The following is a 21,103-nucleotide window of genomic DNA, read 5'->3' as shown; positions in this document are numbered from 1 at the left end:
GGGCAATTAATGCGACAGTTCAAACGGACATCTTTTGCCTAACCCGTACGACGTACGCGGAGTTTTGAGTTTAATTTACACACATTCGCAAAAAACGAAGGTTACTTATAGACTTAGGAAAGTTTTCTTCAATATTCCAGAAAAATATTTTCAAATATGAAGAAAATCGAGAGAGGTTTCACTCAGTCTATTAGTTTTTTTGTTTGTTTATTAATTTATTTGATAAGGCTCAACCGAATTAACTTAGAGCCGAAGATTCTTGTTCACTATACAATACATCTTAAAACTATAGTCAAAAGTGAAGTAATGAAATTGGGTTGTTAGCGAAATGCTTAAATAAAACAGCAAAAAAAGGTTATCTTCCATTTAATTCCACTTAATTAATTAAGTGGAATTAAATGGAAGATAACCTTTTTTTGCTGTTTTATATAGTCAAAAGGTACAACACAATAAAAATTTTATCTTCCGCTATCCAATAAGCCTCCTCCACCAGAACGTGAGCCGCTTCAAGTGGTTTCATTGTATGGCATATTCGCCAACGGGGGTCTAGCGCTTCCATTGTAGCAATGGACGCAAAACGTGGTCAGCACTCACACATTCATCACGAAACGGTTGCTTTCCAAAGTCGACGACGCATCTACTGAAAGAACTACTGATGAAGATCAATGAGGAGGACCACACAATGGTTACTGCCGAGTAAACAGACGATCGCGTGACACACATCGAGAGTGGTCTGCTTCTGTCGACAGCCGAGTGAACACTGATCAGTCTATTAGTATACTTACTGATTTTTGAGGAAAAGCGAGCAAAATGTCACTCTTCAGTCTATGAGTAACCTACGTTTTTTGGTCATAGCTAAGTAACACACAGTAAGAGAAACACTACTCTGAAATTTTCACCAAGCATAAACAAATCTTTAGAGCAAAAAATTACAACGGCATTCATGATTTTCCTTGGGATTTTCCTCCACCGTGAAAATTTTAGTGGAAAATATTTTTCAGATTAAATATTTTCAGTGGATTGCTGAGATGATTGCCTTATCATATCACTAAACGTTCTTTCTAAGATGATTGTTTCATGAATTTTTCAATTTTCAAAGTACATCACGGGAAAATCAGAAAACTTCAACTAAAATTTTCCGGAAAAATTTAACAGCACAAATATTTAGATATTTTTTTCGTTCATCATAAACTCTACCTGTGAGTAAAATTTCATAAAATACTGAGATCCTCGGCCCATTTTGTCCGATATTAAAAAAAAAATCTCCAACTGAGTAGTTTCAGTTCTCCGATTGGTATGAAACTTTGCGTAGTTGTTTGTTATGGAGAATGATTCCAATTTTTGATGAAATTCGGCCATTTTGGTGCCTGTTGTTGTCTCAGACATCATTTGGACCAGAAGTGCAGTTTACGTTCTAAAAATTATTAAAAAATTTCAAAGACGTTATTTTGAAAATTGTACAAGATCCAAAATGGCCGAACTTTAACAAAACTGTGGATACAGAGCTGGAAATGGGCCTAGCTTTTATCGATTCACTTCATCGACTTTCTCTTTCGTTAATAGCTCAGCTGCAACAACATTCCCTGTTGTATTTGACTATATGGACGATAGATAAATACCTCCTTTATAAATCCATCAATCTACTGTTTGCATAGCCGTGGTTATCAAAATAGAAAGTCGATGAGGGGAATCGATCAAAGCAGATAGGCCCTTTTTCCAGCTCTGTATAGAATTATGCAAAGTTTCATCGGAGAGGGTCGATTCGTCATTTGGCGTGGCGTGGAGCATGTTGACAAAAAAGTTGGCACATTGGTGTGTTGAAAGAAGTGTGACAGTATTTGTGATACTGTGATCCGGGTTCGAAACCATAGTTGACACCTATCACGCCATTTGAATAGCTTCGTGTCACCGGGTTTGAATGAACGTCACTCACAGTACTAAGAAGCTCAGTAACCTAGTACAAACCGATATTGCTTACTGAGCAGAAAACCGTGGGTTAACTCCCAGGCTCCCTGTCGTCTTTTTGCTGGTATGTGCAGTTATCTGGTTTAATTAATAATACCGGTACAAAGACAAGATATAGATCAACACAATAACATTAGTAATAATTAAACGCACAATACACTACCCTGCTCTGTACTCTTCCGGGACCAGATTTGCGTCGACATGAATTTTCGAACGATGACTCAGAAAACATAGGTAAATTCAATTTGAATAGCACCAAATGCAGGATTTGAACTTGATCATCAGTCGTATTATCGAACTTCAACGATCGACGATCGTACTTTGTGGTGATGTAAAGGGCCCGATGGCCTTATAGCGACCGGTTTTACTTACTAAGTAGAAGATTTTCTTATATTAGACTTTGAAATATGGCATCATTTTCCGAAGAGAATAGAAATCAAGCTTCCCTTGGTAAACATCCTTCCAGAACGGAGATCCAGAGGTCACTAGCATTGGCGTAGCTAGAAAATTTATCTAGAGGGGGCCTACGGGGGCCTGTCGTTTTTTTTTGCTAAACTACGGTTAAATAAAAACTAGGAAAGATTGCGAAAAGGCAACTTATGAAATGCGCACATTATGAAATTAAGGCTTGATATTATTTTAATGATTGTCAAATTTTGTTATATTTATTTCATAACAACGATTGGGACCTCGATTGGGAATGCCTTAAATGCTTACTGCTTTTGAACAAGCAATGATCGTTGCATGCTTTTTGTAATGAAAACACATAGCTTCCGGGTATCATAAACTTAAGCAACTCAACCTTAAGATAAATCTCAGAGTTAGGTAATTCCATGAATTTTGAAACTAGCTTTTTTAGATTTTCAATATTTCATCGTCAGCTAAATCTCAGACATAGGAACCAACCAGTTTGAATTTCATCAATCAAAAGCTTTTTTTGATGCCAGAATACCATAACTTGTTATTTATAAGGTCTTCTAATACCAATCCAATAACTCTTTTAGGTCTTATTGTCTAAAAACTGAAGATCACGTTTTGTTATTTTTGGTATTTATTTGATATATTATAAATAGTGATAACTGATATCTGAATATAATCAAAGCAAGGCTTTATACCACATGCATACCAAAATAAGGTATCATACCCCTTAAGGTTTACAAATTTTTCCCAACTTCTACGAAGTTCTCTGAAATTATTCCCAATTCCATATTTATTCCTTCTCTCGTAAGCCTACGTAGATCTCAGTACATATTCTGGAAAAACACCTATCATCTACAAATATTCTTGAACATCTAGAAAGTTCCTTGAAATATAAGTTCCCAAAACCTCCAAGAAGTTCATTGAGCTTTTTTGAAGTAAGATCTGTGACAAACTCCAACGAAGCTCCCTAAACTGAAGCAAGAATCCCTGAAGTTCTTATGAGTTTATTGAACTATTTTTAGATCTTCTACCAAATTTCCAGAAATTTTTCAAATTTCCTTACACTTATATGAAGTTTTACGCAGCTCCTCAAAATGCTACGAAATTCGCAAAACATCTACAACGTTTGCTGCACTTCTACGTTTCTTGTTGATTTCCACGCAGTTTCACGAACGAAATTTCTTTAATTTGTACGTAATTTCCACAACAGTGCCCTGCAATTATATAGAGGTTCCCAATCAATAATGAACTTCCCCGCAGTAAAATAATGACCCGTTAATTTCTAAGAAGCTCCTCAAACTTAAATAAATGTTTCACTTCTATGCAGTTTTCAGAACTTTTCTAAGTTCCTTGTTTCTACGATTTTTTATGAAGATCTATGCAGTTCCCAGAATTTCTACTAAGTTTCTTCAATTTCTACGATGTTCCCTGAATTTCTTAGAAGCCCTTGAAGTTTTACGAAGATCCCAGACGTTGAAGAAAATACCCTGGGCTCATCGCCAATTTGTAGATCCTGAAGACGTCTTATAATGCCATTGATTAAATATCGATATAATATAATTTTTCAAAATTGTTTCTTCTAGGTCAGAACATAAGAAAAATAGTCAAAAGGATTAAAAAAAAATCATTGTTGGTGGTCCAATTTTATTAACAGTATCCAATTGTGACATCGAACTTGCCAAGCTTAACAAAATACCGGTGTGTCACATAAAAAACCTCAAAAATTCTGGAGGGGGGGCTAAATACTTCTGGAGGGGGCTTGGCACCCCCATTAGCTACGCCAATGATCTCTAGTAACAACGGATGCCGAACAATTCTTTCGCTCCTCCATGAGCTGTTATTGATCTAGAAAATACTGATTCAATGGAGACTCCACATCGCGAATGGATTGCTGTTCCCAAGCCCTATTAATTTGGATCTGGTGAATTACATTGGATTGCCAAGTACATAATGGCCACTGAATTTAAGAAATAAAATTCCCGGATTTTTCCTTGTTTTTCCCAGGTACCCATCATAGGTTTCCAGGTTTCTTATAAACAGCTAATGATAAAAAGGAATACTGGCACGAATCAATTTTCAGGAATGAAAATTTTACAAGGCTCCAAAATCGCATCAAAATGTCAAATTATGTTCCATAATTTATATTATTTACTATTCATAAGTTCGAAATTTTAAAAGCTTTTAAGAGTCTATGAATTGTAAAATGAAATGTACGTATTCTCGTCAGTCTGAGCAGCATTCGTGCTTCTATTTACATGTTCTCAGCGTCATAGACACATTTGACGTGTTCGTTTGTTTACATGTATTTGCTTGTTCAATCTATAGCAATCGGCAGGATTTTCGAAAAACCTGTCAAAATGCATTTACTCAGTCGTAAAAATTTAATCATATTGAAACTGAACCATTACCCGAGCAAAGTCTAGCATCAAAATGATAGCAAATCGAAATCAAATGTTGATATCATAATTTGATTTCAGTTTACGCAATTGACAAATTTGATAACAGATTTTGTTTTCCTTTTGTTGTGCATTTGCTCTTGAAAAATATGTTGTTGCGTGTTTGTTTTCATTGCCTTAGCATAATATCGAATTGAATACTCGTTTTGTTATCAAAAGGAAAAATGTACATCAAATTGAGTTTTCAGTTTGCTCTCACTGATAGCAGGATTAGTTTTCAATGTGATTTCACAGGGAGAGTTTTTTTGCACTCCATTTTGATATTTTAACCGTTAAAACGACCAAAATGACAGCAACCTGAGCAATCATTATCAGCTACATCACAACATCAAATTTAGTTTTCAATTTGATCTCAGACTTTGCTCGGGTACCCAATCGATTGAATAGATTATGTGAAGTGTTTTGGTGAGAAAATGCTGTGAAATTTCCGTTTAAATTTTGGTTGCCGAAGGCGACATTTACCCTATTGAACTTATGTCATAAATTTATTTATAAAACAAATACATACCGAAGTAACAATAAGATCTCGGATTGAGAAAAGTTTCGCAGATAACATGAGAAAATTTCTTAAGATCTCAGCTTTAATTAAAGGGTTCTGTCACTTTGAAATTTCGAAGAGAATGGACAATGAGTTTTGAGATGAATTTTAGGGATAGTTATAAATGAATTCTGAGAAGAATTCCAATGACGTATGACTAGAAGTTCTAGAAGTTAGGGAAGTACTTATTGCATGAAAAATGTAAGCAGAACATATGGTAATTTTTAGGATTATTCTGAAAACATCATTATGGGGAATGTGAGGAAAATTTGTTCTAACTTCAAACTAGCGTGAAATTTAGCGGAGAGCTATCCTCAGTTCTGCCAGTTTGAAGATAGTTTCAAGGGAATTCCTTGTAGACTTCTCAAGAATTTTAAGGGAGCTTCAAAGAACCGGGAGCATTCAAATTGAATTTAGATCACATTTCCAAAGAATTCTGAGTAAAGGGAGATTCAGAAGAAAATTCCAAGAGAATTTCGAGGCAAGTTCTAAGAGTATTCTAACGAGAGTTTCCAAAGAATTCCAAAGATAATTCCAAGAAATTCTCATAAAGGTATTAATTTAGAGAATTAGAATAATTATAATGGTATTCTGAGAAACAGTCCCATTGATTTCTGATGTAAATTACAAGGTAATTTTTGAAACAATACTATGGGAAACCTGGGTGAATTGCAAGAGCAGGTTAATCCTAAGGAAAATTCCTAGATAATTCTGATAAGAAATATACATGAATCTCAAGGAATGTGTATGTGTATTTTCTAATTTCTATGACATGCAATGTTGTCAAGGTTGTAAAACCGGGTATGGATATCAACAAAGATTCGAGATAGCGAAGTTAACCAAACATCAATTGACTGAGGCTTGGATTCTGACTCTCTGTAAATCAATATTCTCCCTAAGTCAATGGGAATCGAGGTCTCTTCAATATCGAGTTAAGGAGACTGTTTTTAAGGTTCGCATTGAATTCTCGGTTGGTTTCGATTCCCGATTAATTCCCGGTTCTCCCGATTCGGTGGCCACTCTTCTTCATATTATTATTTTTCGTTGCATTTCAAGCTTATTCCTTGTCGCATATTAGCTAATTGCGTGCTTTCAACTTAGTGTTCTAGATGCACAGAACAGAAGGGGAAGTGCAAACAAATCGGTGAATCAAAAAGTGGTTCGTTTTTCTGCTCAACAAGCGATGCGTTGTGATAACGTTCCGCACGGGCTTCTATGTGCACTCACTTTATCATAGCATGCTGCCTATCTTAACTGCAGGCATAAGATGCCTTCTACCGCTAGGTGCGCTGCAAATGAAGAGTGGAGCCACTTTCTGATCCGAAGTTCCACTTCTGTTCTGTGATTCCACAGTTATGATGAGCTTTCGATTCTTGCATCATTTTTGCATTAGTATAATTATACTCTATTGTCCAGGGAAGTCGAGAAATGTTCCAAACCGAAAAATTCCTAAACCAGACCGGAAATCGAATCCCAGTCCCCTCCAGTATGGTCTTGCTTTGTAGCTGCACCTTTACCGACTGAGCTAAGGGATCCCCGAGCAAAGTAAAATATCAAATTGATAACAAGTTCTATTACCCGGTTATCACTTTTTGATGACTGAATATATTATCATTATGGTTGAATTAACAGCCAACATAACAAAAATGATAACAAAAAATTGCTCGTTGGATATCACAAAAATAACTAATTTTGTTATCATTGATAATATCTTGGTAACAAATTCTGCAAGCCATACAAATTTATTCCATAAATTTCAAATCATGTTATCATTTTAATATCAAAGCCTTACGCTGATAACTGAAATATGATTAAAAGCATTATTTTTGATTGTTTCAATGCGGATAATATTAAAAGTTTTGAACTAACCTTGCATCGTTAAGAAATATATAGTGATTTTTCCATGATAACAACTGATAACAAAATTGATCAAGGCTGATAACTAAATAAGTTATGCGATAACAACTGAAAACAAAGTGATATCTTAGATAACAAAACTTGTTTTCTAGATGATATCGGGTTGTTATTCTACTTTGCTCGGGGAGGCCCCACCCTGTAACTACGAATTGTATGGTGACCAAGGCTCATGCTTTTACTCACACCAATTCTCAAATATTTGTTTAAGCCAGGGACCTGTTCTATTTTTAGATTTCTGAGTCCACTTAAACGTCCAATCTCAACCAAGCTTTGCCTTCCGTAAAAGAAAATGCATGAAAAATCCTGATATTGCAAAGTGTTAAGTATAGGTAAATCTCCAATTTGGCCAGATGTCCTAATCCAACCACCAATGAACCATACAATCGTAGGTCTAAGCAAACGCACAATACACTAGTTACCCCTCTCTTCACTTTTCCGGAACCAGATTTGCGTCGCCATGGCCCATAATTATTCGAACGATGGCGCAAGTGCTGAGCATCACCGATTTCTGGACGACCGGTAATTCCATCTCCACTTCGCTTATTATCCATTTCTGCAAATCAACTCATCGTTGAGCCAACCGTGTCAATGTCAATACGACCCTCCATGATGACTACGGAATTTTTGGCGAGATTCTGTTGGAAATCGTACAACTCTGCTTTCCCCTAGCAAGCCACCTTCGGTTCACTTTGCACACTAGGTACTTTTTTTTCTGTTCCAATCTAGATAACGAATGCGATGACAACGGCAGGAGGTCTACATGCCTTATCAAGTTGTAAGCTTCGACAATCGTTCGATATGTTTGCCAAGAAAGGGATTTCGGACCGGTAGGTCGAATTTTTGATTGGGGCTCAATTTTCGATACCAAAACACATATATAGGTAAGGTGGTACGTCCAGATCTGCAGTTGTGTCAGCAGATATTTATAGGTTGGAGTGAAAGCAAAATAGGATCATTCCCATGTGCCTGGAACGGTTGGTTCAAGGTGCACGGAGATAACTGGAACACGGATTACTTTGCAAATACGATTGATTAGATTAAATATCGTTGTTCGATTATGATTGGAATGGAATGATCAACCGAAAATCATTTTTTCACCGTCAATACGCTTTTCGGTAGATAGATCACACGAAAATCCCATTCTGCCCCCGACCCGTAGAGAACAAAGCCCACAGCGGCATGAAAGGACGGGGTCATAACCGCGTACGGGGTTGCACACATTCACATCGTTATTCAATATATCGGAAGCGGAACGACGCACCAATTTCGCATGCTAATTTATTCATTGCTGAACACAGTATTAATTCCGCAAAAAGGACGAGGCTGTCTCTAGACTCTTCCTCCCGTCCGTTTCCATCCGAACGTGCATGAATGCAAAAGCGAAGCACCGACCGAACCGAGTTTCACCGGGGCATGTGAAGCAGCTCACTTTTTATCTCGGGCTCGGCTTCAGCGGTGTTTCATCCTTTCTTGGTCTTGGTTGGTCTTCGCCACTCGAAGAAGATATGCAGTACCCGAGCAAAGCTGGAGATCAAATTGAAATACAACTTTTCTTTAATCTCGTTTTTTACCAAAACAACTACACTGTCGAATCAAGCGGAAAACTAATTCTACTTGGAATGTATTCAATTTTATTACTGATTTTGCAATAATCAAATTTAACTGAATACAGGCCTGGCGTAAATGATTCGCATCTATACAACGATAATCGGCAGCAAAACTTGAACTTAAGTTGCTTCCATTTCAAAAACTCTTGACTGCACAATTGAATCTTTATATGATTTTCAATTTTCATTATGATGGGGAACAGCAAACTTTCAAGTCGATTTGCTTTCATTTTGTTACCCAGCTTAGCTCGGGTAAGCAGCCAGGCAGCAAGGCTCGGAGGGTAATAGTCTCTTTCTTCCGCTTCTTGGCTATAGTTTTATACGATTTGACGAGGGGGATGTTCCGTAAGCTGCTGGAGCTGATAAGAAACGACACAACGATAGAGATATATAAACTTTCCGCCCCGTCGGTTGGTCTCTGGAAGCCATGGGAAATGTTGTAGTTTGCAAATGTCAGCCAGCCACCCACCCAACGACTCCTTCCCTTCCTGGATCGATTAGTGGCACCGCAGGAGACCAACAACCGAAAAGTGGCGCTCGAACAGGAAAAGTAAACCTATTTATCTGTGTGTATCGGTTTTCCTCTTTTGGGGGGGATTTTCCACCCACACTATACACATATACACAGGCAATCAAAGAGAAGAAGCCAAACGCTGCAGTGTATATCTAGAGAATCGAGAGTGGGAGGAAAGAGGATGTACCCGATAAGATTTACGCTTCCTACATATCTCTTCCCGCAGTTGATTTGATGGAGTGATGCGGTAAATGAAGGATCAATTGGAAAAGTTTTCCACTGCTGATGTTGATGTTGTTGCTGTTGTTGTTGTGTGTTTGTTGAGGATCTCCCCCGGAAGAAAAATGATGTGGGATTTCTGGGCTAACTGTGTGTTGTTTGCACTTTATGAGGGTCGTCTTTATAGGAATATGGATCTCAATGGTACTTGTGTTGAATAATTCATTCTCGATTACCGAAAACGAGATAGATTTCACGGTTTGACCGAGATTTTTCCGATACGCTTCAAGTGATTTGACAAATGAAGGGTCTTAAATGGGGAGAACCCGAGCAGCTACCATCGAATGGTCTGGCAATGGATTTGATCAGCTTTCGTATATTCCTTGTTATGGCATCTTGAATGTTCAAACCTGTAAAAACAATTGCAAGATTTTATTGCATTTTTCGCTATGAAACCGATTTAAAGCAATCACCAACCCGTGCAAAATGAGTGCAGGGCAGCAGCATCACGCGCAAATTACATGATTCATTGACCGTCGCGGCGATCGACCGGACAGAAAAGAGCAACCAGACAAACTCGGGACGCATACCGATAGCTAGAGATTTTCCAGCAACGATAGCCGCGCGGCCGGGTTTCCCCTCACATTTTCCGGCTCATCACACTCGCACACAGCCGAGCGCTATTTCGCAAGCGATAAATAATTTTACAGTGACGGCGACAGACGGCGGCGTTTCATTGTGCATCAGCGACGACGATCACCACACCACTATACGTAGGAGCGTAGTGGTGTTCATCTCTCGCTGTCGTTGTACAAGTCGTTCACTCTTTTTCGCCTACCAAAGAAACAAAAATGAAAGTGAGCCACGGTTAACGGGCGTTAGTTAGATTGGTGTATTAGTGTTCTCATGAAATGCCCATTTAGTAAGTGATCACTGGCGCTTTTCTTTTCACACCTCGCTACGACGGCTTCTGGCATCCGAACTCAGCAGAGAGCAAAGCAATCGTAGGCGATATTATGTTACTCAGCTGTTCTCCGTGCTGTGAATGAACAAGTTGGAAACAGCTGCTGTTTGGAGTTTTTTTTTTTCTAGTGTGCATGGAAGTAGGAAGGTTTGGCAGATTTAATTTACTAGTCAGGGTAGCAACTGAATTTCCAAATGAAGCCTCGAAGATTTTCTCGGTTTTCATGGTAAATATTTAAAAACTCACTCTTTTACAGCCTCAACAGAATGACCTTGCAGGCACCAAAATGGTTTAACCTTCCTAATGCATTAGGAAAAAATTACATAGTGTTTACAGGCCAAAAATGAGCCCAATGTAGGACTGGTAGTAGTGGGTATGTAATGTAATAGTAGTGACTTTAGTGACTAAAATATCGAAAATAGTGACCAAATAGTGACTTTAAAACAATGAAGAAGTAACTAATAGTGACAATTATTGATGGACAAAAATAGTTCCAATATTTCGATGACTGCGACCCACATCGAGAAATTGAATAAATTCACAATCACAGTCCATCATAAAATAAAACAAATAATTGTTAAAGGATCCCATACATTTGATCTCGAAAAAATATATTTTTTTTAAATTATTGTTAGGTAATCTTTTAAGAGTTTTAAAGATCTCGGATACACAATGCTTCTAGATATCAGTCTAAGAAAAACTCTGATTATTCTGGAACGAGGAAAATGTTCCAAGAAGGAAAGATTGCGGACATAAACAATTTTGCGTCAAATTTTGCTCTCGGAAAAAAAAATATTCTGGAATATTTTGGATAAATTTTTCAATGCTGGGACTAAAAAATTCCAACACTCAAGTCTAATCTCAAGTCCTGAAAACGTTAAAAAAAACGTGTTATTAAAAACAAAAACTTTAAGAAATTACGGGTTGTGTCCCAAGCACGACCGCATTATTGACGTAGGACTACGGAATTATGAATTATTGATTTATAAATTGTATTCTAAAATAAACACACATTCAATTCAAAGTTCTGAAATTAGGGGACATTCAATATGGGTCATTCCAGCTCAAGTGGGTGCAGAATTTAAAAAAGTTTTGGTCGATGTCACCGATTTGAGCCAAACTTGGCCAAAACGCTTATTCGCGGCATTCCGAACAAACGCCTTTTTTGATTTTACTCTAAAGTGCCTAGATCCTTCTGGACCCTGGATTTTCGAATTTTTTTAAAAATTTCAACTTTCAGAAGAGATTACTCCACAACCAAAAAAAACTATTCGTGATCTTAGAACGTCAATTTGAAGGTTTTTTTAATGTAGATGTCATCCACAACTGTATTTGTATATACCTGCTAATCTATCTGATTTCATCTAACTTCTAAAGTGCAACGTTTTGGCTGTATCCCATAAGAACGTATTTTTCACATTTAGGACCACAGTTTAAATTATGGACAAAAGTAAATAAATGAGCTAGTTATGATTTCATATAATGAGTATCCTGCTCAGAACATGTGAAAAATAACATAAAAATATTATTGTGCCATCGGCGTGAAGGAATCCAAGAAAAAATAAAATATTAAATAGCATTGATTTTCCACCAGAAAAGCTCAAAACTACCACTCACTCATCTGGTCATATCTCAAAAACTATTTGTCCAAATCATTTGCCCTTGGAAACACATCAAGTAGAAGAGTTTTCCAAAGTGTGGTGAAAATTTGAGCCCAAAATATTAGGAAATCAAAAATCCCGCCCATGGTGAAAATAGGCCATTGTTTGACAATTTGGATACCTGCCGGTAATCAGCCTGTTTACTGTAGTTACTATAACAAAAATAAAATGTGGGTACACCTTTAAGAATCCACATTAAAAAACCTTCAAATTGACGTTCTAAGATCACGAATAGCTTATTTGGTTGTGGAGTAATCTCTTTTGAAACATGACATTTTTAAATACCTCGGTTGTAGCCGTTAAATCCAGGGTTGTAGCCGAGAGGGATCTAAAGGGTGATACGGTCAAAATTTGGTCAATATCAACTTGACGTATTTCTTTCAATTTTGCATTTAAAAAACCTGAACACCCCTCATTTTGAAGGTGTGTGTGTGTAGAATGTTGCTCCTATTTTGATTTTGGAATTCACTCTTCAGTTGTCAAAATGCCGTCCAAGCAAGAAGAGCAGCGTATCAAAATTTTGCTCGCGCATCGCGAAAATCCGAGCTACTCGCACGCAAAGTTGGCAAAATCGCTAAAAGTTGCCAAATCAACCGTTACAAATGTAATTTAAGTGTTTGGGGAACGTTTGTCGACAGCCAGGAAGTCTGGATCGGGGGGAAATCGAAAACCGGAAGCCGCTGAGACGACAAAGAGAGTTGCCGGTAGTTTCAAGCGAAACCCTAACCTCTCTCTCCGAGATGCCGCAAATAAGCTGGGTGTATCGTCTACAACCGTGCATCGAGCCAAAAAACGAGCCGGACTATCGACTTACAAGAAGGTAGTGACTCCAAATCGCGATGATAAACAAAATACGACGGCCAAAGCGCGATCCCGGAGGCTGTACACGACGATGCTGACGAAGTTTGACTGCGTGGTAATGGACGACGAAGCCTACGTCAAAGCCGACTACAAGCAGCTTCCGGGACAGGAGTTTTATACGGCAAAAGGAAGGGGAAAGGTAGCAGATGTTTTCAAGCACATGAAACTGTCAAAGTTCGCAAAGAAATATCTGGTTTGGCAAGCCATCTGTACCTGTGGCTTGAAAAGCAGCATTTTCATAGCTTCCGGGACTGTCAACCAAGAAATTTACGTGAAAGAGTGTTTGAATAAACGTCTGCTGCCTTTCCTGAAGAAACACGGTTGTTCCGTACTGTTTTGGCCGGATTTGGCATCTTGCCATTACGGTAAAAAGGCCATGGAGTGGTACGCCGCCAACAACGTACAGGTGGTCCCCAAGGACAAGAACCCTCCCAACACGCCAGAGCTCCGCCCAATTGAGAAATACTGGGCTATTGTCAAGCGGAACCTAAAGAAGACCAAAAAAAACTGCTAAGGGCGAGCAGCAGTTCAAGGCAAACTGGCTTTCTGCGGCGAAGAAGGTGGACAAGGTGGCTGTACAAAATCTGATGGCAGGGGTCAAGCGTAAGGCCCGGCAATTCGGATTTGGAAAAGCGGAAGCCTAACTGAATATTTTTCCTGAATTTTATACTAATTGAACTTGAAAAAGAAATTTAATTTGATTTTTTAAATAAACGATTTCACCGATTTACACGCGATTTCCCTTGACCAAATTTTGACCGTATCACCCTTTAGGCACGTCAGAGCAAAATAAAAAAGTCGTTTGTTCAGAATGCCAAAACAAGCTTTTTGGCCACGTTTGGCTCAAATCGGTGACATCGACCACAGGTGGGGTACCCACTTGAACTGGAAGGACCCATATCCTTAATTGAATTCAATTTTCATATTTCAAAATGCAGTTCCTATCCCATTTAAAATAAGGTTCCAAACATGTATAGCCTTATTAAAGAGATGTATAGATTTTTCGCCTTTAGTTTACTTAAATCTTTGGTTTTTATTAGTTAGGTAGGTTCCGATTCAACACATTGTAGTTTCATTTTTATACCTGTGATCTTGACTTTTTTACCTATTGGATGAGTACTTAAGGAGGTTAGATTTTGATAAGTTCTTTAGTGGGAATGACACTGATGAAGACTGCACATTGTAGTCGAAATACGTATCTGTCATGGATACCGAAATTAATTAAGTGGAATTAAATGGAAGTTAACCTTTTTTGATGTTTTATGTATAACCAATTTACCAAATTACCTACTCCATAAATTCGCTATTAAAATGCATTTCATACACGGAGTAATCAACTCTGCACACTGTACCGAAACACAGCATGGCACACTATTCGGCACTTTAGGACACACGTTGACAAGCAGGATACAAACAGTATAATATAAAACGGCATCACTGTCGAGTGTTGACGTTTTGCCAATCGTTGCTAAGGTTGACTTCTTTGTTTACTCCATTGGGCTTCACATTGGGTTCGAGGATCGTACCTTGCCACTTTTCGAAAAAATTCCAAGGGAAAATTCTGTGAGTATTGTCTGCATCATGAATCTCTTATCTCTTCACAACCAACAAAACCGATTCGTAGCAAAAATCCCAACGACAGAGTTCTTCCATATCATGGTCGGTCGAGAGGGTCGATACGACAGTCAAGACGACCAAAGTGAGTTCCCTTCAGCATCGATTGGTGGAATGCCTGAAAGATCGCCCAATACGACGATACGGTGGGGGAATGCGATCGGCGAACTGAATGGACAAAAAACTTCTGAACGACGACAACATTGTGCCAGCTGTGGAGGATTTTTGTTTGGTTTAACAAGATTGTTGTGCAGAACGAACGATAAAGCTGGGTGATGGGTTTTGTATTTTGGCAGGTTTGAATCCCAGTCTTGCCAAGGCCTTGCAAGGGTCTTCCGGGATGAAAATTCTCTCATTTTTCTGCGTTTTCTTCAGGTATCCTTGCCAGTCATTGTTTTCAATTGGTATGGACTTGAATGAGGAATGCACAGGACTTTATAGGGATTTCCATACAAATCCCAGTACTGCTAGGGGATGACGATACGTATTTACCCCAAATATTCCATCAGATCTGGACCGATATACGATTGCCTTAGCAAAACAGTATAGGATTTAAACAATGAAATCAGATCAATGCAATCAGAAATGTAATTACACTTTATTCCGTCAGTACATCCCATCATCAACGATCCAATATGCTCTCTTCTGTTGCACTAGTGCGTCTCGAAAGCGCCCGGTGCGATGTCAGTCAATTATAAGGCCTAGCTCGATCTCGAAATTTTGATCCGCGGGCAGAGGAGGTTTCGGTGGGATCAGTGGTCCCGCATGACAGCACTAAGTAATTTGCTGTTCGGCAAGATCCAATGGGCGTGCAGATGAACAACAACCACAGGGTACTCTCTGCAGATGCGAAGCTTATCTGGATCGCGCACCATTTCCGAAGTATGACAGATATGAAGTGGGGAGACATTTGATGGTTTTCACTGGTGGTACATTGGGGGGGCATTGGTTTTGATTGGTGGTCGAATACATGTACGAATACATAAGTGGATTGTCGAAGGTATCACAACTGCAAAAGATCGTGAACTTGGCATGCTTGGACGTGTATAATTGGGGTGTGGTAGAAGACATCGAGGTCACGTACTTCTGAGTCAATCAGAACTGTTCCGGGGATGTTGTTTCTAGGGTGGGATTGAACTTTTATCCGTTCGAGTTCTGCGTTTGAGTTTATACGGGGAGCATTTAACTCGCAACTGGTGAAAATTTCGTCCACCACTGATCAGGCTATACCTTCGTTTCTGCACACGTTTCTTGTGGACAGGTCGCATAGGTTGGATTGCTTCCAGTTACTTTTCCACCGCCCACTATATTCTCCTTCTAATTAGAATGAACCTTAATATTTGCCATGAACCATGGCCATGAATTAGAGAAATTGAAAATGTAAACACAATCACAACAGTCTAACTTGAGGGTTGCAAAACTCATAGGATACTGACACCTTGATTGATACACTTCGGCCTACTTCGGAACGATCGGCAATACGGTTGGCACAGCTTTCGGCACTGCTAAATCCCTTGGCACAGATTAAGGTGTGCAGAATTCAATAGCCCTTGATTTAATATAACATATAACGTCATAAAATACACATAAGTACGTCACACATTTTTTTTTATTGGGTATCGTCGTTGTGTTTTCAAGACTTGCATTATTTGAATAAATATTGCTTCTATCTGTGACAAGACAACAGTAAACAACAGAAATTCTACTCAACTTTGAGTTAGTTTCATCGGCCGTGTACGGCGTCTAACGATGTGACAACCGTCATATCCCCAGACGATCTGAAGCAAAACGTACAGGTAAGCTCTTTTATAACCTCGCAACCGGTCGTCTATCTGTTCTCTCGATAGCCATAGGAAGCAAGCATGTGATTAGTTGATTGCGGCCTAAAAGGTTGATCAATTTTCAATATTTTACTAATGATAAATTACTATAATCTTTATACCAAACAAATCTTACATCAATTTTGAATCAAAGGGTGTGAATTTTTTTTTAAATCCATCAATAAATGGGCAAATTATAAGCGTTTAAAACCTAACACTATTTCGTTGCCGTTTTTTTATTTGCACTCCAGTATAGTTCACAAAGACCTAGTCCTACGTAAAAAAACAGCGTTATTTAAAAATTCGTCGTAAAAAACTGAGCAGTTTGCTTGAAATTTTTTTCGGTACTTCTAAGTCCTGATCATCTTGAAAATTTTCCGGATCACCTAGCCCTTCCAGATGCTCAGTTCAGATCATTCGAAATTTTCTCACAACGCAGTGGTAGTGTGAACACGAACTTAGGGGCTGTCTATAAACTACGTAGAAATGGGGGGGGGGGGGTGTTGGAAATTATCCCCAGCCCATACAAAATTATTTTTTTGTATGGACAATTCTCTACGCAGGGGGATGGGGGGGGGTCAACTTACACATTATTTTTTTATGTTGTGAACCAGGGTTTTGGCTCTAGTTTGAAACTGGCCACTCCTTCGGGGGTACCTCAGGAATTCTTGTTTGTGAATTCTGCTGTGTCGCATGTCTTCGAGGGTACCCAGAATATGGTCAGATTTGGACAATGTGATACTGGATACTCAGTTTGGCCGTTATTGATCTTGTTTTAAAAAGCTCATGGGTTTTGGTCCAGAAAGTGGCCACTTCCTCGGGGGCTAATCGAACTTGGCTTTGAATTCTCATGTGTTCGAATGTGTCAAATTATGTATTTGAATCGGTTCAGGTCGGTTTTAGTTTCATGAACCATATTCACCGGAACATGTTCTAAACGTATCTCCGGAACCAGTTGACCGATTCCAAACATATGGGACTGTAATACCCCTCATTTGGCAATTGTTGTGTCCAATTCGGTTCAGTGGTTGCCAAGAAACATGAGTTACTTTATTTCGTTACACACATACATTTTCCGGCCCCTGAATTTAAGATTTTGTCAAGGCTATTTTTCAAACAGACGGTGCTGTTCGCATTGCTAGTAAGTAATAAAAATCCCCATATAGAAATTTGGAACCCAAAATTTATTTTTATAATTGAATTACATTTCTGCCATGTTTAGACTAGACAGCTGTAAAATTTTAAAAATTCGTTTTTTTGTAATATACGAATAATGTATCACAATTGTTCTGGTATCTTATAAACAATTTATAACACAAGAGGCAAACCAACTCAGGACTGAAAGACTTTATAATAAAGTAAAAGAAAAGATTATAACACGTTGCAACTCCTAGTTTGAACATTTGAACATTTTGTGGCACTTTTCGTCGTTGTAGTCGTCATAGGCACCGTGTGTTAATGGTTACAACAACAACTCGATCATAAGTGGTGAAATGTGATATGAGGGGTTCGGTGGCCTTAGAGCGACCATTTTTGCTTACTGAGCAGAAATCGATGGGATTAGTCTCAGACCCCAATGAAGAGTCATTAATCGCTTTCTTTTCTAACACAAACAAATCATTTTCATTCGCCGTACCGTTTACCGCCAACCCTGCTGCAAACCCAACCCAGTGATATTTCGTGGAAGTACAGAGAATTTCTCTCGAGTGTCATGTCAACACATGGCTAACTATTCCTTGACGTGGTTGGCGCATCATGGCATCGGTTGGTTATCTGTGTAATTACAGGAGATCTGGCAATAATGAAGTTGCAACCGCGGCCGGTCAATCATGCTCATGCTGTTAAATGAATCCTTTCGTATATGACGCAGCGCATTCGGGGAAACAAACTTTGTAAAAAAAATTTAAAAAAATTTCAAAATCAATAAAAAAAATCCGATGACTAGGGGAAATGACTCTAATGGATCTATGATTGGGCCCATCGCAAAAAATCCACTATTTATCAATTGTATCTATCTGAACGCGTCATTTAGACGGTACTAATGGCTAGTTTTGGTCCCTATTGAAAATTTAGTCGATTGCTGAATTAAGTATGGGCCCAAATTAGGGGCATTTAGTCCGACTTTACATCCATTTCCCCTATATTACAGAATCTGTTCATTGAGAGCTGTATGAAAGCTGAGCCAAAAATGAACTACAACCGAAAAAGATGGATGTTTACAGTATACTTTGGTGCAATAAGACCACTGAAAAAGGGCATGCGTTTCTTCGAACATAATGAAATATGACAAAATCGAGTCATTACTGTATTGCAATCCATTTGTATAAAACAGTAAGTTGGTATTAATCAACCAAAGTAACCTGAAATCTGAATCAAATGGCAACTCCTTCTTCCCCCTTAACCTTAACGAAAAATAATCCATCAATACAGCTTATTACAGGAAACCGATCCCGCAACCATACCTCCCCGTTCCACCCCGCTCAAACACAAGAGAAATCAATATTCCAACCATCTCGTTCAAACAATCCTCCCACCATTTACATCTTCCTTCCTCCTTCGAGAGAGAGAGCTGTACACCTACCTTGGTTTCTGCGATTTGTTCATATCCAAATCGCCACCTTTACCTCCCGTCGACTGCAGCGACGAGGAGGACAAGGATGACAACGACGAGGACGACAGCCCGGATGATCCTGGTCCAGAAGTTATTCCGGCCGATCCTGAGTTATTTGCTGCGGCTGCTGCTGCCGCCGCTGCCGCTGCCGTACTGAACAAGTACAGATTCCTGTTACTGCTGCTACTTTTCTTGCTGCTGCTATGTTTCATTGCTCCATCGTGTGCTACACATTACAGCAGCGGAAAGTGAATCTTCCCGGACTTGATTATCATACTTTTTTTCCCTCCCTATTTCACTCTACACGGCGCACTTGCACAACTTGTTTCCCACTGGAAGTTTGATTGTTTGCTCTGAAGCTCAACGAGACGTGCAGATCTTAGCCTGCTATCTAGCTATTTCTCTTCACCACCGCCAAGGGATTACACCAAAGCACCGGTTCAATATTTTTCAACGGCGGAGTAGTTTGAAATTTTCCGGTGCATACAAAATTTTCTTCCTACTGCTTCACTGAGTAGACACGCCACGTGATGCCGTACCGGTGGAAGTGTGGGAGGTAAATCTGCACTAGTTTCCGAAACAAACAAAAAATGCACGGTTAACGAAAAAATATAATCTCAACTGCAAGCACTAGTTTCGAGGGGACGTTTCACCCGCGTTTCGGCGACCACCACCTCGGTGGCTGCCCGAAGTTGCCGCAGAACGGTGCTACCAACAGCTGCGATTGCTGGAGTAGTAGTAGTGGTAGTAGTGGCTGTCGTAGTTGTAACCCGTAGGTCGTTGTTGACGTGCTCGTCTGCTGCGTTCCACTGGCACCCGAACCGAAGACGAGTGCATCTTGTTGCATCTTGATGGGCGCGATTGTTCGCGGAGCGGTAAAGTGGGCACCACTTGGAGGTTGCACTCTGAAATGGGAAGTAGAGAGAGAGACGGAAACATAGAAAATAAGAAGGTGAGAAAAATTGTGTTTGGTGCGTAGGTGACGACGATGGGGCTCATATTTCAAGGGTTTTTGAGCCGACAAGTGGTGCTGTGAGCAAAGACTGCCGTCGTTTTGTCGAATGGGCTCACTTGAGCCAGAAGGATGGATTGAATATGAATGAAAAAAATCCAAATTATGAGGTATGTAAAGTAATTCAATTAAATGCAATAAAAAATGTAATTTTGAGCAATAGAACAGGATCAGCATTAGCTCACTCTACGGAACAGGAGAATAGGGTAAGTTGCCAATTGGTGCACACTTCGCATTGTTTACTGTGCAGCATTTATCCATGACCATGACATTTACCGATCAAAATGGCATGTTATTCACTGATCAATTGCTGAATAATAACAAATCTCGAATACTTTTTCAAAGGGTCCTAGGTAGCAAATGAAAACAAATCGAGCTAATCGATACAAACAATCGCTCTGCTATCATTGCATGTGCAACAAAAACACCTATTTAAATTTACTTCTATTTGTTTAAGATAATCATAGGTAATAAATAGTCCACGCCCTGCCTTTAAAAAATGAGCACGAATCAGCAGTCAAAATGTCCGAAGTAATAATCACGTACCCAGCATTTCAAACTGTACATTGGACAATTTTTTACCTATGATTATCTATATATATATGAAAATGAATTTCTTTCTGTCTGTCTGACCCTTATAGACTCGGAAACAACTGAACCGATCGGTGTGAAAATTTGTATGCAGGGGCCAGGAAAGGTTCTTATGATGTTCCCTGAAGCATGCATTTTTGAATCGGCGCATAAACTCAAGCTAATATTGAATCCTGAGCAAGGCCAGGCACACTCAGCTAGTCTTAAATAAATGAACATAAATTTGGATGGGTGTTTTTATATCACATGCAATGATAGAAGAGCAATAGTTTGTATCGATTAACTCGATGTTTCCATTTGTTACTTAGAACCTTTTGAAAAGTTACTCGTATT

General features: G+C 39.0%; 1 protein-coding gene across 4 annotated transcripts in view; it reads right to left on the bottom strand.

Annotated features, from left to right (window-relative positions):
* Nucleotides 1–21,103, bottom strand: part of lilli (lilliputian) — a 285,693-nt gene that overhangs the window by 221,325 nt on the left and 43,265 nt on the right. For 3 of the 4 annotated variants that reach the window (XM_065233870.1, XM_065233889.1, XM_065233883.1), the window contains exon 2: nt 19,138–20,072. In XM_065233870.1, the coding sequence (XP_065089942.1) occupies nt 19,138–19,379 (242 nt within the window). In that variant the 5' untranslated portion in view covers nt 19,380–20,072. The remainder of the gene's footprint in view (nt 1–19,137; nt 20,073–21,103) is intronic. The other variant, XM_065233878.1, reaches the window with a different exon arrangement.

The sequence above is a fragment of the Ochlerotatus camptorhynchus genome, unplaced genomic scaffold, assembly GCF_037179485.1.
Source record: "Ochlerotatus camptorhynchus isolate MF236.1 unplaced genomic scaffold, CSIRO-AGI_Acam_v1.1 ptg000037l, whole genome shotgun sequence".
Classification (NCBI taxonomy): Eukaryota; Metazoa; Arthropoda; class Insecta; order Diptera; family Culicidae; genus Ochlerotatus; species Ochlerotatus camptorhynchus.
This window is presented reverse-complemented; position numbering and strand designations above follow the sequence as displayed.